Source organism: Macrobrachium nipponense, chromosome 45 (genome assembly GCF_015104395.2).
Source record: "Macrobrachium nipponense isolate FS-2020 chromosome 45, ASM1510439v2, whole genome shotgun sequence".
NCBI classification, from domain to species: Eukaryota; Metazoa; Arthropoda; class Malacostraca; order Decapoda; family Palaemonidae; genus Macrobrachium; species Macrobrachium nipponense.
The window spans coordinates 5,549,028-5,574,182 of NC_061105.1; the positions used below are offsets into that span (position 1 = coordinate 5,549,028).

The 25,155-nt window shown below is 38.8% G+C and overlaps 1 protein-coding gene and 1 non-coding gene across 4 annotated transcripts in view; both read right to left on the bottom strand.

Moving 5' to 3' along the window:
• Positions 1 to 25,155, bottom strand: part of LOC135214312 (uncharacterized) — a 186,082-nt gene that overhangs the window by 86,734 nt on the left and 74,193 nt on the right. For 2 of the 3 annotated variants that reach the window (XM_064248474.1, XM_064248475.1), the window contains exon 4: positions 20,148 to 20,895. In XM_064248474.1, coding sequence (XP_064104544.1) covers positions 20,148 to 20,895 — 748 coding nt within the window. Of the gene's footprint in view, positions 1 to 14,337; positions 14,642 to 20,147; positions 20,896 to 25,155 lie in introns of those variants that run through there. The other variant, XR_010314322.1, reaches the window with a different exon arrangement.
• LOC135214516 (U6 spliceosomal RNA) lies at positions 21,419 to 21,525 on the bottom strand. Its single transcript, XR_010314386.1, has one exon. It is a non-coding gene; the product is annotated as a U6 spliceosomal RNA (small nuclear RNA).

The following is a 25,155-nucleotide window of genomic DNA, read 5'->3' on the forward strand; positions in this document are numbered from 1 at the left end:
TTAAAAATGGTACCGATATGTCGATGATATCTTAGTAGTCTTACCTGGTGGTATCGATGTAAATGATTTTACTGTCTAAATTGAATAATTTAGTGCCATCCATAAAATTCACTGTTTGAAATTGAAAATAACAATGTCATCCCTTTCCTAGATGTATTAATACATAGAGAATCTTTCCAATGCAAATTCAGTATTTATAGAAAACCCACAAATAATTTAACATATGTACATTTTTATTCTGGCCACCATCTTAACATTAAAATTTCAATTTTTTCTTCTATGTTCCTACGCGCTTTGCGTATCACGAGTACAATACCTGGACCAAGAAATAGAATACATAAAAAAGATGGGAAACGATCTCTGCTCCCACCTCATTTAATTGATTTATATTATCAAAAAGCTCATAAAAGTTTTATAATGTTGCTATTAATGAAAAAGAAATGCCTAAAAATGTACTTAGCTTACCTTATTTTCGTGGATTTGAAACCATAAAATCAATATTTAAATCGTTTAATGTTAATGTAGTGTTCTCTTATAACAATACCATTAAAGATATGCTAATTAAGAATAGTCCCGTAACAAATAACAACATCATTTACAAAATTCCTTGTAAGGATTGCCCATCGTTTTACGTTGGTCAGTCTAGTAAAAATTTATGTGTTCGGGTTAAGCAGCATATGTATTCAGTTAGAACAGCCCAGACTTCAAATGCACTGTTTATCCATCTGAGTGAAAAATCTCATTGTATTAATTGGGGTGATACCTCGGTAATTAGCTCAGATCTAATGATTATGTTTCAAGAAATTTACTGGTATCAGCAATTATACAAATCACTAATAAAAACAACCTAAATCTTAGTCTGGGAATGTACCCATTTGGACCCATATATTGTAAGATGTTATGAAGGACCTCAAAATAAATGAACACTCGGCCAACTCGTTTTCATTTTTTCCTTCGTGGCAAAAAAAACCTTTATATAATATATATATATATAATATATTATATTATCTATATATTACATATATATACTATCATATATAGTATATATTACCGTATATGTATATACACGTATCTACAGCCCGGACCTACAACCTACAAATCCTCCGCATGCTTCCAATCCAAGCAACGACAAAAATCGAATCCATCGACGAAAAACAGACCAAACAAGAAAGAAACGGTCAAAACATAACCAAAAAGCGTCCGCATTCGGCAGGACCGGAGAGGGGAAAGTAAATAAACAAGCGGCCCTATGCCACCCACCCTCCCCCTCAAGCGAAAGGTGTAGCAGGATGGGTGGTGTAATAGGATGGGTGTATATGTGTGTGTGTGTGCACAGCGGGGAAGTGAGGCAGAAACATCAACACCATTAAACCCGCCATTATGTACACAACGGGATTAAGCATGGCTGAACGCGACCGATGGGGACCAATCGCCCAATTGACTTCGACGCTGCTTTTTTTTTTTTTTTTTTTTTTTTTTTTTTTTTTTTTTTTTTTTTTTTTTTTTTTTTGAGGGTCGCCACGTCACGGCGTCCTCTACCCCTTCTTCCCTCATCCCAAACACTACTGGGTCCTCCGACTATGGTCTTTCCTTGGATGGGAGACCGCTGACCCTAAAGTGTTTCTCATGAAATATTTCTCCGTCACTTTCGGTTTTCAGTGGGTGCCCACTAACCCCTCCCATACCGTCCCTCTATCATCAAGGACCTTTCAATCAATGAGGTTCAGTAACATCGAGTCTGATCAGCCATTGGGTGGGTGACCACCGTGACACTCCCAATAAGCCAACACTGTAAATGAACATTCTACCACTTTCTCCATGAATACCCACCCGTCTCCTCAAGAGGAATTTCGATGTCACAGATTCCACGTCATTCTCCCCACTCTTCTCTCTCTCTCTCTCTCTCTTTTCACTATTCCTCAATTGGCCACGAACCCTCAACATTATCTCCTAATTTACACATTATTTCACCATTCCCACTGCTTCAACATAATTCCACTATTCCCACCTTCCTCAACATTATACCCCCATACCAACAGTTTTCACATTATACTTCCATTCCCACCGCTTCAAATCACTCCCCCATTCCAAACACTTCTGAATTATTCCACCATTCCCACCGCTTCCTCAACATCATTCCCACCATTTCAACCACTTCAACATTATTCCCCCATTCCACCGCTTCCTCAACATCATTCCCACCATTTCAACAATACTACCCTATTCCCACCGCCTCAACATTATTCCCGCCATTCCCACCGGTTCCTCAACATTATTCCCCCGATTCCCGTCGCTTTCTCAACATGATTGTCTCATTCCCACCGCTTCAACATTATTCCCCCCATTCCCGCCGATTCCTCAACATTATTCCCCCGATTCCCGTCGCTTTCTCAACATGATTGGCTCATTCCCACCGCTGCAACATATTCCCTCCTATTCCACCATTCCCGACACTTCGTCAGAATCCCTCCCCCGTCCTCTCTACGGCTCGATCTACCCGCTGGCAAATCTATCACGCCCAAATCCCCTACGCGTAGAAAGTTAGATGGGCGAGATGTCTGGAGGGCGGAGAGGATATCGCGCATCGTTTATTCTAAAACTCTTTAGGAGAGAGAGAGAGAGAGAGAGAGAAGAGAGAGAGAGAGAGAGAGTTATTCAGGCCATAGTTGAAGAAAATATCAACGAACTATGTAGCATAGATGCAGCATTATCTCAAACTGTGTGTGTGTGTGTGTGTGATAGAGAGAGAGAGAGAGAGAGAGAGAGAGAGAGAGAGAGAGAGAGAGAGAGAGAGAGAGAGAGAATTTCAATTCGGTCGCAATTATACATTGACTACGTGGCCACAGTTGAACAAAGACAGTAGTGCAGCTGAAGCTTGAGAGAGAGAGAGAGAGAGAGAGAGAGAGAGAGAGAGAGAGAGAGAGAGAGAGTTATTCAATGAGTGTCACTGTTAGTAGTAATGAAATGACTACTAGACCACAGTTGAGAATAAAGTATTAAAAAACAGGCGAAGTCTTTCCTCAACCTTTATTATCTAGAGAGAGAGAGAGAGAGAGAGAGAGAGAGAGAGAGAGAGAGAGAGAGAGAGAGAGAGAGAGGCCGCTTTTTCTCGAATGTGGAACAGGTTGTTTTGACTACAATTGCCACTGCTGAGCATACTGCAATGTCGAACTCAGCCCAGGTGAATCTATCTGCACCAAGACGCCCATTTTTATTCTCTTACTAAAGACTGAAAAAGAAAAGTTTTGTTTTTTGTCTCAACCACGACCACTACACAATGAGAGAGAGAGAGAGAGAGAGAGAGAGAGAGAGAGAGAGAGAGAGAGAGAGAGAGTCCAATTTTTTTCTATCGTCCCCGCAAGGACAAAAAGAAAAAATGGAAAAAGGTGAAGAAGTCCCCGTATTGACAATCGTGCAAACGATGGGTGGAAGTCAAAGGCTACAATAACAATCAGCGGGCGAGCTCTCTCTCTCTCTCTCTCTCTCTCTCTCTCTCTCTCTCTCTCTCTCTCTCTCTCCCTGCTTCTGTATACGTGTAGATACCGTGGGTGGGATAACGATTCACCTCAATTTTTGAGCTCAACCGCAATTTATACTCCACCGAATACATCGATTCTCTCTCTCTCTCTCTCTCTCTCTCTCTCTCTCTCTCTCTCTCTCTCTCTCTCTCTCTCCATCCATGAGCTTTCCCCTAGTTCCAAATGAATGACTTTTTCCCTCCCGTGCCATTAATAATCAATACCAGTGGGTCTAATTTCATCCCACTAAACTTCTCTCTCTTTTTTTTTTCAGTCTCTCTCTCTCTCTCTCTCGGCTCCTCCCATTTCCCCTTTTCTCCTCTCCTACCTGCCTACTCACTCTCGCCCGCTCCTCAGAGGACCTTTAAGGGTGGGGTAAGGGGTGGAGGGGAAGGAGAGGGGTGGGGCCAAGCATCCCATCATCCCAAGACCCCCAAAATATCCTCCGCCGACCCAACGAGGTCGACTCCAGCAGGCTCCAGCCGGGAGCAACAGGTTGGTGTGAGAACCCAGTGATAGATGAGGGGAGAGGAGAAGTGAGGGGAAGGGGGAGGGGAATGAGGGGAAGGAAGGTGAGAGAAGGTATCCTGAATCTATCGGGAGACTATTTTGATGATAATAGCTAATTAAAAAATAAAACTCTGAGGCAAGGAATAGAAATTCGTAACTGGATAACAGTAATAATAATAATAATAATAATGACGAAGAGCAAAGACAAAGCAAACAGTGAAAGATGGATAAAAGTAAAAAGAAACAAAAAACGCCAAGTCTCCCAAGACTAATGTATCTACCGTCCGATAATTGATCCGTTAACACAGCGTTGCTGTTTATAGAACTCACAAGTAGGAATAACCTTACCTTACAGACCTTATCTTGTTCGGGTTGCCCCAGGTCCCTCAGTGTGAGGGCACCTCCCTAATGTCTACAGAGAGTTGCTAGACATCTTCCGGTATAATTTTGCTTTTTTTTTCATCTTCCAATCTTGGATGGTCTGGGATGCAGTTTAGATATTTGTCGAGCTTATTCTTAAACACATCTACGCTCACTCCTGATATATTCCTCAGATTGAGCTGGCAACGCATTGAATAGACGCTGCATTATCGATGCTGGTGCGTAGTGGATTAATGTCCTGTGTGCTTTCCTTATTTTTCCTGGTATAGTTTTGGGCACTATTAATCTACCTCTGCTTGCTCTTTCTGATATTTTTAGTTCCATGATATTTTTCTGCTATTCCTTCTATCTGTTTCCATGCCTGAATTATCATGTAGCGTTCTCTTCTCCTTTCTAGACTATATAATTTTAAGAATTGTAGTCTTTCCCAGTAGTCTAGGTCCTTAACTTCTTCTATTCTAGCTGTCAAGGACCTTTGTACACTCTCTATTTGTGCAATATCCTTTTGATAGTGTGGGTACCATATCATATTGCAATATTCAAGTGGACTACGAACATATGTTTTATAAAGCATAATCATGTGTTCAGCTTTTCTTGTTTGAAGTGCCGTAACAACATTCCCCATTTTTTGCTTTACATTTTGCCAACAGAGTTGCTATTTGATCATTGCATAAACATGTTCCTATTCATCATCACACCAAGGTCTTTACTGCTTCCTTATTTGTGATGGTCTCATTATTAGGTCCCTTATATGCATATAGCTTTCTTTCTCTGTCTCCATAATTTATTGATTCAAATTTATCAGAGTTAAATACCATCCTATTTACCTCTGGCCCAATCATATACTTTGTTAAGGTCTCTTTGTAGAGCGTTCCTATCTTCATCACAAGTAATTTCTCTACTTATCTTGTGTCATCTGCGAAACTACTCACTACCGAATCCTTCACATTATTGTCTATGTCTTCAATCATAATAACAAACAGTATTGCAGCTAACACCGTACCTTGCGGCACACCGGATATTACCTTGACTTCATCCGATTTCTCGTCGTTTGCAATAACTATCTGTTTTCTGTTGTGTAAAAATTCTTTTAACCATCTTCCTACTTTATCCACGATATTGTGTTTTCTAATTTTCTTCGCTAATATATTATGGTCTACTTTATCAAAAGCTTTTGCAAAGTCTAAATAAACAAAACCACATCTGTTTCATTCCGCTTTTCATATTTTTGAATATGTTCTCACGGTGGACTAACAGTTGGGTTTGTGTACTTTTTCCGGGTACGAAACCATGTTGTCCTTTATTAAACAAATTATTTTTTTTATTAAATGTTCATAATATTTTTTCTTCATTACCCTTTCATACACTTTCATAATATGTGATGTTAGACTCACAGGCCTATAATTACTTGCCTCTAGTCTTGATCCACTTTTGAAAGTAGGGGTAATATATGCTAATTTGTGCTCATCATAAATCTTGCCTGTATCTACACTTTGTCTTAATAATATTGCAAGTGGCTTTGCGATAGAATGAACTACTTTCTTTAACAAATAGCAGGAATTCCATCAGGCCCTGCAGCAGCTCCATTTTTAATTTCATTAATAGCCTGCACAATATCAGCTTCATTAATATCTATGTCAGCTAAATATTCACTATTTTCATCCCTTACTTCTATATCATTATCTTCATTTATCTATTCTAGGGGTGAATTCTCTCTTATATCGTTCTGCCAGTATGTTGCAAAATTTCCCTTTTTTTCATTCGTTAATCCCTTCAATTCTCAGAGGGCCCTATTTCTCATTCTTTTTTATTCATCTTCTTCGCTATGAGTATAATAGTTTGGGGTTTGCTTGATATTTAATAGGGTTTTTTCTTCCAAGTCCCGTTTTTCATTTCTTTGATTGTATAATCTTTTGTTCTGCATTTTCTATCTTACTTTTTAGTTCTATAACTTTCCATGCATTTTTTTCTTTTGCAAGACCTTTTTTCCACTTTCTGATTTTCTGAAACAAGATCCTTCTGTCTCTTGGTATGCATGAATGATGTTTACTTTTCTTCTTCGGTATATATTTTTTCCACTATTTTTCTCCAATATTTTATATAATATCTCCGTATTTACCCTATGTCATCACTTACGAAAATGTTATCCCAATCTTGTTTAATTCTTCATTAATTTTCTGACCATTTTATTTTTTACTTTTTGGCTAGAATAGAAGTTGTATTTTCCATATCCTTCCCACTTTTTCATTTCTTGCTTATCTCTATTTTCACTTGCTTTGGAATGAACTGGTTAATTCTATGACATTATGGTCTGAAATATTCGCATTATAAACTATATTCTTTAACATAATTCATCTCGTTCGCCTTAGAAGAATGCTGAGAGAGAGAGAGAGAGAGAGACGAAGAGAGAGAGAGAGAGAGATGAGAGAGAGAGAGAGAGAGAGAGAAAGTATTTCCCATAGGTGTTTCAATCAAGAAGAAAACGAACAGATATAAAATCACGAATGACAGATGGTAAGTATTCCGTAGAGGTTAATTGCATCATTCATATGTACATACATACACACATATATATATATATATAGACGTATAATACTATATATATATACTATATATATATATATATATATATATAATATATGGCAAGGCGAAATGGATATTAAATGACATCTGTAGTTTAATGTTTGTATAAACATATAAATAAATAAATAAACATGTGTGTGTGTGTGTGTGTTCCCGCGACAGAAACCGGAAGCGAAAGGTCAGCCGAAAAAGGGAGGGCGATAATTCACAGTTAAACGGCGAGAATGGATCCGGGGAGGAATTAGCTTGAAGTGATGACAATGAATAATAGATGTCGGGTGATGAAAACAAATGGGGCGAAGGATAAGGGCGTTCAATTATTTATTGGTTTGTGTGTTCTCTCTCTCTCTCTCTCTCTCTCATCTCTCTCTCTCTCTCTCTCTCTCTCTCTCATGTTCGACATTTTTGGAATATCTATCTCTCTATCTGCCTCTTATGCTCAAAATGTTTGGAATCTCTCTCTCTCTCTCTCTCTCTCTCTCTCTCTCTCTCTCTCTCTCTCTCTCTCTCTCTCATAATCGAAATGTTTGGAATACATAGGTAAGACATTTTATACAGTGGCTCAGTGGTAAGACACTGAACTCCACAATTCGACCTAGATGCGAATTGCATGAGGTACCTAGGAACACCCGCCCACCCCATAAAAAGAAAAGTGGGGAAAGGTGCCTGAAAAAAATAAGTTACCCGGCAAACAAAACAAAATGACAGCATTACACTCCCTTCAACAGCGACCTTGCACGAGCGCAGTCAAGACCATCGTCTCGAATTACTGCACAATGAATTTTATACCGCGTCGAGAGAGACGGCCAGTGTAGCCTGGGACGTCCCGTATACACAGCTGACTTGGGTATACTTATAGAGAGGTTTGAGTTGTGCAGTGTTTTCTAGCGGTTACTTTTTTTTATACACGAAATCAATGTGAATAAAAATAAAAGTAATTTAAAATACACGAACGTGTACACTAATATTATAAATAACCACTTATATTACTTAAGCAAATAATCGTATAATCTGCAGTATTTATAGCATTTTTTTCTTTAGTGCTATGAAATTAATTATAAAAAAAAACGAATATAAAAAATGAATGACCATGTAGATTAAGTAAATAAATTACCATGTGATCGGCAGTATTTTTTTGACGATACGGAATCGATATGAATAAAAAAAAATTTAAATATACCAGCCGGGGCTACCATCCCTCACCAATAATAATAATAATAATAATAATAATAATAATAATAATAATAATAATAATAATAATAATATATAATAATAACAGTAAACAAAAGAGCCTACATCCTACGCATACATTTGTGTCATTGTATTATAATAATAATAATAATAATAATAATAATAATAATAATAATAGTAAACAAAAGCGCCTACATCCTACGCATACATATGTGTCATTGTCCGTACTTGAACAAACAATAAAGAATTACGCAGAGCGAATCTACGCCCAAGACTTCATTAGTCTTCTTGCCTGGAACAAGGACAATGACGACCAAACAAGGACAACATAAAACAAAGACTAAGCAACAATGCCAAAACGAAGAAAGCATGTGGCTATTAACTGCAGAACAATAGAGGCGGGAAGGGAAAAAAAAAAAATCTCTGGATTCTTGAGACGCGGCATTTCGAAGAGGAGCCTAGATGCACAATGCCTGCCTATCTGTCTGTCTGTCTGTCTGTCTCTCTTGGGCGTAAGAGTCCAACAGCAATCGTGAAAGCAAATGATTCATTCTCTCTCTCTCTCTCTCTCTCTCTCTCTCTCTCTCTCTCTTTATTTTTAAACTTTTTAGTATTCCCAGGTTTTCTTAATACCTCAGAGGTCTCTCTCTCTCTCTCTCTCTCTCTCTCTCTCTCTCTCTCTCTCTCTCTCTCTCTCTCTTCTTATTTTGTACTTTTTAATATTCCCAGGTTTTCTCTTTTTAATATTACTACTACCAGGTTTTCTCAATACCTATCAGAGGTCTCTCTCTCTCTCTCTCTCTCTCTCTCTCTCTCTCTCTCTCCTATTTAGACATGAAACTAACAGCCGTTGGGTATATAGTGTCCATAAAGTCCCAGTACCATTACAATTATTTATTGTTCAAAGTGTTAGTGGGACTTTATGGACACCCTATACATCATTACAAATCTACGGACTACCCGCTAATATTTTCAAAACCTGATGACGAGTGATGACATCTCAGACAATAACCATTAGCCTTGATAACTGGCGTAGGCGTAGCGTCAAATATGGTGAAATCTTGCGGGTCTTGCAAATGCGAGCCCGGTGCTCTACCACTGAGCTCATTCGACGGGATGTCTTCTGCTTCAGCTGTTCAGTGAGATCCACCATCGGTGACGTTTCCGTAATTATCAATTTGGAAGCTGTTTTTCAAAGTTCACCGCTGTTTTCTTCGTCAGTAATCAAAATGACAGCACTGTGAACTCAAGCGTCAACCAAACAGATCAGTCCTTCACTCCAACCAGCTCTTGAATCTGGAACTCCATACTATCCTCCGTGTATCCATGGAAATTGTAATATCTCCGTTTTTTATCACGTTAGGATGTAGTAGGCCAATCATTATGGCGTTATTTATCCAAATTTCGTCCAGCGGGGGTGTTCCCCAAATAAGAACAGAATGGAATACAGTAATCTGACGGAAAGCCAAGCGCTGGGACCTATGAGGTCATTCAGCGCTGAAACGGAAACTGACAGTTAAAAAAAAGGTTTGAAAGGTGTAACGGAAGGAAAACCTTTCGATCGCACACTGAATCAATTGTTAGGAGAGGGTGGAAAGTAAGATGAAAGAAAGAGAATATGAACGGAGCTCCAGTAAAAGGATTAAATAAGGCTCCAGCTACGAGCCGAAGGGACGCTGCAAGGATCCCAAGAGATACCTACAGAGCACGCATGAGGTGAGCTGTAGGTATCACTATCCTCCCCCCCCCCCACCTCTACAGCCAAACCCCCCCCCAAAAAAAAAAGGGGGGAGTAACTCCAAAAAACAAAAAACAAAATAAGAGAAGTCGCGACCACATTCATACTTCCGCCTCGAAATACACCTCCCCGTTCTTGCACACAGATACACACAATTACACGCGCGCGAGGGCGAGCGCAAGAACTCAAGCACACATACAATACACGAAGTAGGCGGATCTCCCATGTAGTAGATAAGACATTTAAAAGACATTTTATCTCCCGTTATCACTTTATCAAATGAATCTTCTACCTAACAATGACATCCGTTCTTATTTATCAGACGAGCCTCCGTCTATCAAAGGTCTAGGGCTTCGTTCCCGTTAACAATGGAGGCAAATTATAGCTCGAAATCTCAGTGTTTCTAGTTTATTCATTTTGACCAGATCTAATCACAACTTTTTTTTGACATTTACGAACAATTCAAAGTAACTGTTTTGTTTAGTATGCATGTCTAGTATGTATGCCTGTATGTACAGGCATCTGCTCGAAAGCTGGGGTTTCTGTCACTTAACTGTAAGTTATAGTAACATACACGCACGCACACACACGCACACACACACACACATATATATATATATATATACTATATATATATATATATATATATAATATATTATATATATATATATATATATATATATATATATAGTAATAGATAGATATAGATATATCTATATCGTATATATATATATATATATATAGGTATATATATATATATATATATATATATATATATATATAGATATATATGTGTGTGAGTAACAGTATGTATGTATTAATTAAACTAAAAATTATTTGCAGTTACAGAGAAATATATAACCGAAACCTTTTTCTTCTTCAATTATATTTAAAACTTGACTCCCACTGTACTCCCAATACTGAACAACCTCTACCTGAAGACAAAAACATTGAGAAGCACAAATCACCAATTAAAATGGAAGAGGAGGAGGAGGAGGGTGAGGAGGAAAATGAGAACGGAGATAAGGAAGAAGAAAAAAAAATGAGCAAAACAACTATATAAGATATCCAGCCCAAATAAAAAGCCGTGGCAAGGTCTTGTGGGATATGCGGTTCCTTCAGGAGACCTCTCTCTGTTTAACCGTCTTCCGCGTTTGGACGACGATAATGATTCCTTTACCATCTTCGCGACGTCTTCAAGGTAAACAATGAACCATATTTTTGCTTTGATAACATCACCCTTGCTCTCAATATCATTTAGCACTGACCTATACAATCATGTCATTAGTACTACACCCAGAATAGAATAAAATGAACCTTATGTTTGCTGTGATAATATTACCTAATATTATTTGGCACTGACCTACTGTCATATCATTAGTATTATACCCAGAATAGAATAGAATACAATGTAGAATTTGAGCCAAAATCCAAGCGCTGGGACCAAAGAGGTCATTCAGCGCTGAAACGGAAACTGACAGTAAAAAAAAAAAAAAAAAAAAAAAAAAAAAAGAAAACAAAAAAAAAAAAAAAAAAAAAAAAAAAGTTTGAAAAGTGTAAAACATGAGGCAAACCTGTTGGGGGAGGTTGGAACCAAGATGGAAGAAAGCGAAAATGAACGGAGCTACAGTAAAAAAAAGAATGAAAGGTGTAGCAGCTAGTTCGAGTGACTCATGTTCATCGCAACGCTAACTTTCCCCATAATTAAGCTTAAAAAAAAAAATTTAGGCTTGGTCAGGACTTGGGAGGGTGACCATCCTCGAATATCAGATAAATCCGAGTGACTTGGGGGGAAACGGGTTTGAGGCTGGCAACCTCATCCCCGAGAAAAAAAAAATATTGCATTGACTTGCATCAGACTTTAGGAGTATTGTATGAGCAGGCATTGACAAACATGAGACGAGAGAAACGTAAGAAGACAGCAACGACAATAACTACTTTCATAAACCTTTCAAAAACTTCTTTTAGAAAGTAACTTAGTAAATTTATTACACTAACTACCTTTATAAATTGAATCGAAATATATACAAGCATAAAACTAAGCCGAAAGAACAGCCTTCGCGCAGAGCATAATTTAACAAACATTATAAATTTGTACTTCAGTACAAACACACTCAAACTTCGGCTTAATGGACCACCCGTATAATGACCACCTCTTAAATATTAGGTTATAATATCATCCTTCATAAACCTCGGTCAAAAGAACCGTTGTCATAAACGTGTTATAACAAAAACCTCTGTTTAGTCCTCTTTTCATAAGCGTTAAAAATCAAGTTGTAATAACCACCTACAGAAACTACGTTTTATATATCAACCATCAGGAAATTTGGTTATTATAGTTCCACTACACAACCTTCGGTTATAAAAACAGCCTCCATGAAAATGCTTTATAGTACCCACATTCATAAAATAGGGTCATAACACCACACTCATTAAAAAGACTACGACCATTAATCTTAGTAACAAAACCATTAAAAAAAATAATTGTTCATTGCCATTACTTTTAGAATCCAGAGCAGACTGGACCGATCCTAACATCCCTTTTATAGCCCAGGCCCGAAGAAAGCGAGAAAGAGGAGACAGGGGCGCGTGAAGCGAACGACCTGGAACGACCTGCCACTTGAGGAAAGGAAGGCTATAGAAATCAGAGAAAACAGAGAGGAAGATACAGATAGAGTAAGATCGTGTAAATGAAAACAGCCCATCAGTCCAAGAGGAAATTCGACGGCCACATCACACCAAACGCCAGATGTGAATTGGTATGAGCAAATAGGGGTCGTGTTACATTGGGCAACGACTACAAGTGTTTCGTTACCAATGAAATGCGAACACGAGAGAAACATAGTATTTCCCTTTGGTTACTTCCATTCTCTTGAGCGATTATAGATACATACTTACAAACACACATACACACATACTTGGTCCAGCTGCGAGAAAGTAATTATACCTAAAGAAGGTTTCCTCGACGGATGGCTCGAGAAAAAAAAAATATGACTGCCACATTTATATTTTAACGACTTGAGATGAAGATGCACCTCTGGGTAGATACGTTGATACCTTCTACACCATCAACCATACATTATATATATATATATATATATATATATATATATATATATATATATATATATATATCTATATATGGGATACAATCCCCAATGGAGTAAAATCCTCTTGTAGTTTTAAAAATATATAATTCTTGTACAGGATTAAAGCTTTCGACCATCAACTGTGGTCTTGTTCACTAAAAGTATCCCCATTACTTAGAGGTACAACATAGTACCTGGCTTCTGCATATATAAATATATATATATATATATATATATATATATATATATATAAATAATATATATTATATATACTATATATATATATATCATATATATATAATATATGTATAATATATATATATATATATATATATATATATATATATTACATATATCTACACACACACACACACACACACACACATATATATATATATATATATATATATATATATATATATATATATATATATATATATATATTTTAAGTCTGTATATACATGAGTTTCGCTACACAAACAGATGCATACTTCATCAACCTGCAGAAGTAACCTACCTCAACAAAAACAAACCAGATTAGCTTCACAGCAAAGACCAAGAGTTAAAGCATCAACAGTTGCAACCGAATTGATCACCATCGAACATACCCCAACCAATACCGCGTGCAAATACGATCAAAGTTTGCTTGAAATTTTAAAAATAAAACACAAAAAATAAATAAATCACTAGGTGGCATCTCATCTGGTCGTTTTTATATGCAATTAAATATTTTATTAAAGTTGCGTAAGAAAAATAATTTTTGGTTTTGCTGTTAGCATTAGTTTTCCTTGTTTTCCATTTCGTTGGATAAAAAAAATAGTCACTCTTAAGTAAAAAAAAAAAAAAAAAAAGAGTTTAAACACCCACGTTTTTAGTTCAGTTATATATTTCCTCTTGTCTTCGCTCATAAGGAAAACAATATTTCTCATTTGAAAAGTTATGAACTCAAACAAACTTCTTAATTTGATAGCAAAGTCACTTGAAACTGAAAGGATGGGTTTTTCCTCCTTTGATATAGCAGTTATTAAAAAAAATGACTCACAAACTTCAAAAAAAAAAAAAAAAAAACTCTTCATAACATCTACTTGGCTACGGAAATTATCCTGATATGGAAGTTTTTATTTTTAAAAATGACAAAACTTAGATTTTCAAACGACTCTCCATTAGTGCAAAAAAAAAAATTGTCAAAGTTGGTATTACATAACCATAGTTCAAGCTCCAAAGGCTTCAGAGAGTATAAAAAATTATACAAATAAACTTGTATCACATAATCATAGATTAAACTAAAAAAAAAAAAAAAACATCAAAGAGATACCAAAACAAACACCTTAAAAAACACACAAACGCCTCTGGGTGCGTGTATGTGTCTGTCGTCTTTCGTTTTTTCCACTTCCATCGCGTCAAAAACGACGTGACACCGCGAATGAGAGACACAGACAGACAGAGAGAGAGATACAGAAAGAGAGAGGGAGGGAGAGAGAGGGAGAAAGAGAGGGGAAAAAGGGGAACGGCCGAAAAGGATAGAGAGAGGCGGTGGTGGATGGATGGATGGATGAATGAGAGGCTTCAGTCTTATATGTCCTTCCGACACTTGATTCCCAGCGAGACTGCCAACATAGCACACACACGACACTGCCTGGCTCGCCATGCTACAGAGCTCATCCCTCCTCCTCCTCCTCCTCCTCCTCCACATCCTCCTACCTCCCTCCCCCCTCCTCCTCTACTTCCACATTATCCGATCATATCCCTACTCGTTCCCACCCTCCCATCATACTCAAACCCACTCCCTTCCTATCCTCCCCTTCCTGTCATACTTAAACCCCCCCGTTCTTCCCCTCCCCCTCCCGTCATTCTGATACCCCCTCCCTTCTTCCCCTCCCGTCATTCTCATTCCCCCTCACTTCTTCCCCTCCCGTCATACTCATACCCCCACTCCCTTCTTCCCCTCCCCTTCCCGTCATACTCATTCCCCTCCCGTCATTCTCATTCCCCCTCACTTCTTCCTCTCCCGTCATACTCAAACTCCCTGCCTTCCCCTTCCCGTGATTCTCAAACCAGCCTTCTTCCCCTCCTGTCATACTCTAACGCCCATCCCTTCCCCCTCCCCTCCCCTCCTACTCAAACCCCTACCTTCCCCTCCCCCTCCATCCTTACTTAACCCACTCTCATCCTCCCACTCCCAACTCATAACGGCCCCTCCCAAACCCCCTTACCCCTCCCTCCATTCTATCATATCACATCCCCTTCTCTTTCATTCCCCCTCCCTAACCCTCGTCCTGATTTCCCCCTTTATCCCACATTCTCATCCTCTCTCGTGCTCCCCTTACCCCCTCCCCTCCCCTCCCCTCCCGACCTCCTGCTGGATAGGAAGGTATTAGAGTCTCGGGATGTGGACGAAGAGTCACGTTTACTCTGTCAGTGAGAGAGAGAGAGAGAGAGAGAGAGAGAGAGAGAGAGAGAGAGAGAGAGAGAGATAATTGCAACATCACCTGTGAGGGAAAATACAATAATGAAAATATTCGTCATTCAAAATTCACCAAATCGAAATAATATCAACTTAGGAATCGGGAACGCGATGATGATGATGATACTTCTGAATATCAAAGAAAAATAACGACAGGATCAAAATAACGAATGAATTGTTATTCAAACGTTTAAAAAGTAATGTGATATTCAACTCGACATAAACGCAAACACAGAGATAGCGCGACAGACATTCACGACTCGCACACAAACATACAAACTCAAACACGTGCGCAAATTCAAACAAACGAACGCACATACTTTAATAAAAACAATATAGGGCTACAAACTAGATAAACAACCCAAAACAGAGAGAGAGGAGAGAGAGAGAGAAGAGAGAGAGAGAGAGAGAGAGAGAGAGAGAGAGACTCAGGGCACTTCTCCCTCTGGTCCCATCAGCTGATGGGATTCTATTGAATGGGTCAATTAACTCCTGGGCTCTCTCTCTCTCTCTCTCTCTCTCTCTATTCTGATGATGGCACTGCGGTCGGAGGTGGGCCAACGGCCGGGGCCTCTCAATTCACAGTGCCCCGAGAAGGTATTGTTTTCCTAAATGAAGGAGAGCATGGGTCCTACTCGTATAGGCCTGAAGGGCGCTGCCTGCATTATACAGGAAGCCGCTACTTACCAGGAGTTTTGACAGAGAGAGAGAGAGAGAGAGAGAGTTACCTTACCTTACAGTTCGTTCGGGTTGCCCCAGGTCCCTCAGTGTGAGGCACCTCTAATGTCTACCAGAGAGTTGCTAGTACATCTTCCGGTATATTTTGCATCTTCCAATCTTGGATGGTCTGGGATGCAGTTTAGATATTTGTCGAGCTTATTCTTAAACACATCTACGCTCACTCCTGATATATTCCTCAGATGAGCTGGCAACGCATTGAATAGACGCTGGATTATCGATGCTGGTGCGTAGTGGATTAATGTCCTGGTGTGCTTTCCTTATTTTTCCTGGTATTGTTTTGGGCACTATTAATCTACCTCTGCTTGGCTCTTTCTGATATTTTTAGTTCCATGATATTTTCTGTTATTCCTTCTATCTGTTTCCATGCCTGAATTATCATGTAGCGTTCTCTTCTCTTTTCAGACTATATAATTTTAATGATTTGTAGTCTTTCCCAGTAGTCAAGGTCCTTAACTTCTTCTATTCTAGCTGTAAAGGACCTTTGTACTCTCTATTTGTGCAATATCCTTTTGATAGTGTGGGTACCATATCATATTGCAATATTCAAGTGGACTACGAACATATGTTTTATAAAGCATAACTCATGTGTTCAGCTTTTCTTGTTTGAAGTGCCGTACAACATTCCCATTTTTGCTTTACATTTTGCCAAAAGAATTGCTATTTGACTCATTGCATAACATGTTCCTATTCATCATCACACCAAGGTCTTTAACTGCTTCCTTATTGTGATTGTCTCATTCTTAGGTCCCCTATATGCATATAGCTTTCCTTCTCTGTCTCCATAATTTATTGATTCAAATTTATCAGAGTTAAATACCATCCTATTTTCCTCTGCCCAATCATATACTTTGTTAAGGTCTCTTTGTAGAGCGTTCCTATCTTCATCACAAGTAATTTCTCTACTTATTTCTTGTTTTCATCACCGAAACTACTCACTACCGAATCCTTAACATTACTGTCTAGTCTTCAATCATAATAATAACAAACAGTATTGCAGCTAACACCGTACCTTGTGGCACACCGGATATTACCTTGGTTTCATCCGATTTCTCATCGTTTGCAGTAACTATCTGTTTTCTGTTGTGTAAAAATTCTTTTAACCATCTTCCTATTTTATCTACGATATTGTGTTTTCTAATTTTTTTCTTTGCTAATATATTATGGTCTACTTTGTCAAAAGCTTTTGCAAAGTCTAGATAAACCACATCTGTTTCATTTCCGCTTTTCATATTTTGAATATGTTCTCACGGTGGACTAACAGTTGGGTTTGTGTACTTTTTCCGGGTACGAAACGTGTTGTCCTATATTAGACAAATTATTTTTTATTAAATGTTTCATAATATTTTTCTTCATTACCCGTTTCATACACTTTCATAATATGTGATGTTAGACCTCACAGGCCTATAATTTACTGCCTCAGTCTTGATCCACTTTTGAAAGTAGGGGTGATATAGGCTAATTTGTGTCATCATAAATCTTGCCTGTATCTACACTTTGTCTTAATAATATTGCAAGTGGCTTTGCGATAGAATGAACTACTTTCTTTAACAAAATAGCAGGGATTCCATCAGGCCCTGCAGCAGCTCCATTTTTAATTCATTAATTGCCTGCACAATATCAGCTTCATTAATTTCTATGTCAGCTAAATATTCACTATTTTCGTCCCTTACTTCTATATCATTATCTTCATTATCTATTCTAGGGGTGAATTCTCTCTTATATCGTTCTGCCAGTATGTTGCAAATTTCCTTTTTTTCATTCGTTAATCTCCCTTCAATTCTCAGAGGGCCTATTTCTGTTCTTCTTTTATTCATCTTCTTCGCATAATGAGTATAATAGTTTTGGGGTTTTGCTTGATATTTAATAGGGTTTTTTCTTCCAATTCCCGTTTTTCATTTCTTTTGATTGTATAATCTTTTGTTCTGCATTTTCTATCTTACTTTTAGTTCTATAACTTTCCATGCATTTTTTTCTTTTGCAAGACCTTTTTTCCACTTTCTGATTTTCTGGAACAAGATCCTTCTGTCTCTTGGTATGCATGAATGATGTTCAAAGCTGCCTGATGTGTGTGTTCATGCATGTATATAAAATGTAAGCTTATACACACACATATATATACATATATATAATATATATATGCTGCAAGTTGTTTAAAATCAGATAAATGTCATGGAATTATCAAAAAAACAAATGCATAAGCTGAATAAATAAACGAGAGAGAGAGAGAGAGAGAGAGAGAGAGAAGAGAGATTTTGTCTTTTACAAGGACTTACAAGGACAATTACAAAGCAGGACGTTATTACGTGTAACTGATGGTCACAGTCACTAGGTTTACGAGTGGACAAAATGCCCCTCCCTCCCCCCCCCCCCCCCCCCCCCCCCCCCTTCCAACACACAAACCAACGAGAGAATAAACTATATTAAAAACCATGCACGTGACATTTCAATACAGCGAGTCATCGCGCATGCGCGCATACATGTGTGAGAGAGAAATGGCCAGAAAAACATAAATAACTGTTCAGATTACGTTAAACCGTCCAAGGTTGCATAGGGAGCTTCCTCAAGTTACAGAGGTTCAAAATTAACGCTGAAAAAGAGACTGGTAATACAATAACGAGAAGCGTGAGGAAGGGATTATAATAATATAAAAAAAAAAGTATACATAATCCTGATCAATACTTAGAGGGTTCTCGTATAAATTGGCGAGGGGAGATGTGAGTGAAGGGGAGGGGGGAGAGGGGGGCTGTTTACCCAAAATTCGGGGGATAGTGAACTTAAACTACAGGCAGCTCATATAATGCATTCAGGATACTACATTTCAAAATCTCTCTCACTGCTCTACACTTCACTTATTCGTATACATTTTCATTCTCTCTCTCTCTCTCTCTCTCTCTCTCTCTCTCTCTCTCTCTCTCAGTTTTTTAGATTGTTTATTAGCGTATGCTGTGGTTTGATATCTCTTTATTTCTTTTTCGTACTCTGATCCTCTAAGGCCAACACAGAAAATTTTACGAGCAAAGAATAATCGCAAAGTAATCATAAAATCGCATATGCGAAGGATTTTTGCCTATTAGATGTCATAATGATTGTGAAAATAGAGCTGATAATTCTTACTTAAAACGAAAAAAAAAAAAAAATACTTGCTAAGATGTTGGCATGTTGTGTGTGTGTGTGTGTGTGTGTCACAGCCTCTGTGGGCTCGTTAATAAAATCCTGTGAATCTCTCTAAAACGCTGTCCACATCATCAACGAGGAGATAAAACAACTTGTATTTTTTCTTTCACCCTAACGATGCACCAAGCGCTGTTTTATTGATGAATCCAATTCTATCTTTTTTTTTCTTTTTCTTTTTTGCTGAGGCTGAGATGTCCTATACACTCTTTGGTAGCTTGAGTTTGAAAAGGTGTTTTTATTAATTTGTTGTGCTATAGTTATATGTATATATCTATTGATAATTTATATTCACGCATGCACAAGTATATATTTATCAAGATAAATACATACATACAATATATATATATATAATGTACTTGTATATATATAAGCTGAAGGAGGTGAGAATTATTAGAGAAATGACTTATTTTCGTGACATCTATAACTTGGAAGACTACTGTAGGCTGTAGTCTTCCAAGTCTACTACACCTGTGCTACCGAAACATGTTTTCATTCATGCAGTATCCCAGAACTCCTATACTTTCCAGGCCTATTGACCGAGAACAGTTTAAATATAGGGGAAATTGGGCACACTAACCCAAGAATAAATACTTCCTATACGAAGTTAATTATAATTGAGAAAAATATTTACGTCACCCAAACATTACGAACCAGAGAAAATGGGTAAAACAGAAAACGGACACCATCGACTAATATAAGGGTAACAAAGTTAAATTGCAATCGACCTTCTACAACACTTACTGGAGATTACTACTTACCTCGCACATCGAAGGCGCTGCGGGCTGTTGTCGAAGCGGAAGACCTTCGAGTGGAACGGCGAAGAAGAGGCGCTGGAGGTGTTACAGCTATCAGACCGCGCTCTGCGCCCTCTCAGGGTGGCGTAAACTTGACCCAACCTGACGTCGGGGAGTCTCAGCCTGCGAGACCAGCTCCCGCTCCGACGAGTGGACGTCGAAGGTGGCGCCGCCAGGTGGGGACACATACGATGGCCGTCCAACACCCCGAGGTCTACGGTAGCAGCGGAGAGGGGCGGCCTTCTCTTGGGGCGCAGTGATAACGAAGAGGTAGAGAAGGCCTTGCTGAGGGCCGCTATACCCCTCAGGGTGGTCCACTTTCTCCTGCTCATCTGCACGGGTCGGACGGCGCTAAGCAGGTCCCCCTGGGAGCGCGACGCCCTGGAGAGCGGGGCGTTCTTCGGCGGCGGGGCCAAGTTAGTGTGGGACCGTGCCAGACGGGTATTGGGCCCCCCGGAGGCGAAGTTCTTGTTGCTGCCTCCCCAAAAGGGAACGCTGCGGATGGCGTGGCTCAAAGACAGGTGGTGCGACATTCTCCTGCCGTAAGCGCTATTCGCGTTGTTGTTGTTATTGTTGTTGTTGCCGTTGTTTGGTCCCATGTTGTTGTTCGCTAGGTCGTGGGCGACCAGGTGCCTCTCCACCAGCGCTAGGAGGTTCCCCAGGGAACCGCTGACGGACGCCGATTCGATGTCGTCTAGATGCAGGGGCCCATCTGGTGAGAGAGGAAATTCAAGAGATTCATTTACGTTAAATCGAAGCATCATAATCAATAAAGAAAAAAATAAATAAATAATAATAATAATAATAATAATAATAATATACTTAGGAAGCAGACCCTCTCTCAAGCATACTTTATTAAAAGTAATGGCTACTTCAGCAGCATTACACTTGTAGAGATTCTTCTCTATTTTGCGAATAGCGGCTTTTTCAGTGCTACTTAAACAGGCTATTTTTTTTTGTTAGAGCGCCTATAGGGAAGGTCCCCATGGTAAAATGCAGAGTCAAAATAGGTGTATATATTTGAATTTTACAGATAAACTATGATACCCATAGTCATCAAAGTCATTAACGATTTTCTCTCTCTTCTCTCTCTCTCTGCTCTCTCTCTGGAGCTGCCAGACATCCTCGGGCTGGGAAGCTGAGGGTGGACTGATCTTGGCTGTTGTTTTGTTGTTTTTTGATTTAGATGACCTTGTGTCAGCACGGGCTCTTGCTCACAGAGCAGCCCGTCAAAAAAAAATGTGGAACGCTTCACGATTTTGCGTGTCATCCTTGCGCAGGGGCCATGCTAATCTTCTCTGTATCGTTCCAATTTTAGTATATGTACTGCCGAAGCAAGTACGTGCGGTGCCGTCCTCCTTATCTGTGGTTGACAGCAGGGGGTCTGCCCCATGCTTGTCCTCCTATTGGCTGGTGGCGGTGAGTCTTGTTTTCATTGGCTGCCTGAGCCAGGTCTCAAGCCACTTTCTTCGGGCCGATGGTTGCGTTGCAGCATATCCTGCAGCCGCCTGGACCTCCTAAGCGGCGCTGTAACATTGATGGGCGTTGATGGGCAACGCCCCATCAATGTTACAGCGCCGCTTAGGAGGTCCAGGCGGCTGCAGGATATGCTGCAACGCAACCATCGGCCCGAAGAAAGTGGCTTGAGACCTGGCTCAGGCAGCCAATGAAAACAAGACTCACCGCCACCAGCCAATAGGAGACAAGCATGGGGCAGACCCCCTGCTGTCAACCACAGATATAAGGAGGACGGACACCGCTACCAAGATCAGTCCACCATCAGCTTCCCAGCCCGAGGATGTCTGGCAGCTCCAGACGAAAGCTCGCTTTAAGAAAGAGAGAGAGAGAGAGCGCGAGAGAGAGGAGAGAGAGAGAGAGAGAGAGAGAGAGAGAAAATCGTTAATGACTTTGATGACTATGGTATCATAGTTTATCTGTAAAATTCAAACATATACACCTATTTTGACTCTGCATTTTACCATGACCTCTATAGGCGCTCTACTAGCCTGTTTAAGTAGCACTGAAAAAGCCGCTATTCGCAAAATAGAGAAGAATCTCTACAAGTGTAATGCTGCTGAAAGTAGCCATTACTTTTAATAAAATAATAATAATAATAATACAGTCAAAAAAGAATGGCAGAATTAGTGAGTTGATTTTATATATTGTTTTTTCTATTTTCTTACAATTCGCTTCTCAGGGCCTCAGCGATGTTTCTGAGTAACTGGCCGCAATATTCATTAATGACGGATTTTTCAAAAAATTCTATAAATGCTGAACGGTAAATCTTTTATTTTATTGAAAAACAGGATACTCAGGTCCCAGGTCAAGCAGAGGTCGTCCGTCAGTGCCGGTATTATTCCGATATTAAACAAGCATTTTGCCTAAAAAGGGGTCCTCTACCAAAATAATAATAATAATAATAATAAAAAAACTCAACTGAACAGAATGACCATTCTCCCCAATGAAGTTTGGAGAGCGTCTTCTTCCGAAATAATAATAATAATAATAATATAATAATAATAATAATAATAATAATCAATAATAATAGTAATAATAATAATGAATAATAATAATAATAATATCATTCCTTCAGAAGGAAACTGAAGGAATGATAAACAGCGGCACAGATCAGGCCCTAAGAACCAGATATTTTCAGAACGATAGACGGAAATAACATCTCTCCCATATGTAGGGAAGTGCAATACGAAAAATGAAACCATAAAAAAACCACATAGCAAGCGAATGCCGGCACTTGCACAGAACCAGTACAAAAAGAGGCATGATTCAGTGGCAAAAGCCCTCCACTGGAGCCTGTGCAGAAACATCAGCTACCTTGCAGTAATAAGTTGGTACGAGCACCAACCTGAGGGAGTGATAGAAAACGATCAGGCAAAGATCATCTGGGACTATGGTATCAGAAACGGATAGGGTGATACGTGCAAAAACAGACCAGACGTGACGTTGATTGACAAACGTCAAGAAGAAAGTATCACTCATTGATATCGCAATACCATGGACACCAAGAGTTGAAGGAAAAGAGAGGAAAAAAAGAAAAAAAATGGATAAGTATCAAGATCTGAAAAAATAGAATAAGAAGGATATGGGATATGCCAGTGGAAATCGTACACCATAATCATAGGAGCACTAGGCACGATCCCTAGATCCTTGAAAAGGAATCTAGAAAAACTAGAGGCTGAAGTAGCTCCAGGATCATGCAGAAGAGTGTGATCCTAGAAACGGCACATAGTAAGAAAAGTGATGGACTCCTAAGGAGGCAGGATGCAACCCGGAACCCCACACTATAAATACCACCCAGTCGAATGGAGGACTGTGATAGAGTAAAAAAAAAAAAAAAAAAAAAAAAAAAATAAAAAAACTAATAATAATAATAATAAAATAAATAATAAAATAATAAGAAGAAGAAGAAGAAGAAGAAGAAGAAGAAGAAGAAGAAGAAGAAGAAGGGAAATATTTTAAAACGCAAATATAAAAATAATAAAAACCTGTATTTACTGAGAGAGAGAGAGAGAGAGAGAGAGAGAGAGAGAGAGAGAGAGAGAGAGAGAGAGAATATCATTAGCCAGTGGTAAACAATGAGGTCTAAAAATCATATACTCTCGTGTAATTTGTATGTCGTATTCCGAGTCAAGATTTAATTATAATTGTCTCAGTCACCCAACCAGAAAAAAAAATTAAAAAAAGGAAGAAGGAAAATAAGCTATGGATCTCCAGCCCCAGAAAAAGTGCCTCTGAGCTCTATAAACGTATAGATATAGAGCTGGAATAATCTAATAAATCGATCAAACACATTAAACGGTTGAAAACACCGCAAACTAGATAACTAATATATTCAGAAGCAGTATGTTTTTTTTTTCTTTTAACTTCTGTGATAAACATTAAACAGTTATTCGACGGAGGCAAAACGAAGGAGATGATGATGGAGAGGCAGAATGAAATAGGAGGCTGGGAAGAGGAGACGTGGGGGAGACCGCAAAAATTGCCGATTTCCGTCCCATTCACGTATAGAACCCTTCTATTAGACAGATGCCATTTTCATCTCCTGGCTATGTCAGGACGTACGGGGTGGGGGTGGGGGCCGGCCAACAAAGAAGTGGGAAAAGGCACTAGATGGATAACGGTACTTTAAGATAAAACACACACACATACACACTCACACACATTAATTATGCCAACAGAAAAGTCAATAGCACTGAAGTCACTCGATCATTTCCAACAACATAAAACCAATGACAATAATAAATTTTGAATGAAAAAGCTGAATATTATTTTACAACTTGAAACGTCTAAATTCACCTTACGAAAAGCCATAACACTGTAAAAACAGATCTCGAGCTATATGCCGTCATCTTAAGGTGCCTACTATTCCCAAAGGAATAATATCTGACTAACTCACTGGTTTATCAAAAAGCAAAACAATGGGACTGCAATACTAGAATGACGAAACTGGGTCTCAACTCTGAACTTTATTAAAATCCTAATATTTCAAGGAGCTAATTCTAACTGGACGGACATACTAATGTCCTTCCCTATCTCAGTCACAAGGAAGTCATAGAAAAAAAATAAAAGAGGCGGGAAACGCCAAAGTAGCCACAGATTACCAGAAGTTGAAGACAGAGCTGGTGATAAGAAAATGAACATCACCATTGGAAGGTATACTCAACGGACCCACGCTAAAAAAAAAAAAAATCATAATCATCATCCCTTTGGCACCCTACGGACATCTCCAAACGTCAAAAAACTCGCGGAAAATTTTTCTTATCTTTTTTCGTCCCTCTTCAGGAGTGGAGAAAAAAAAACCTGTTGAGATTTATAAATGGAGTCGTCTTTATTTTGAGAAGTACTACTATCCCTTACATCACATGAGTTTCTTGGTCTTTGGATGCAAGGCCATTTGATAGTGAGTGTATGTATGTATATATATGTATATTATATATATATATATATATATATA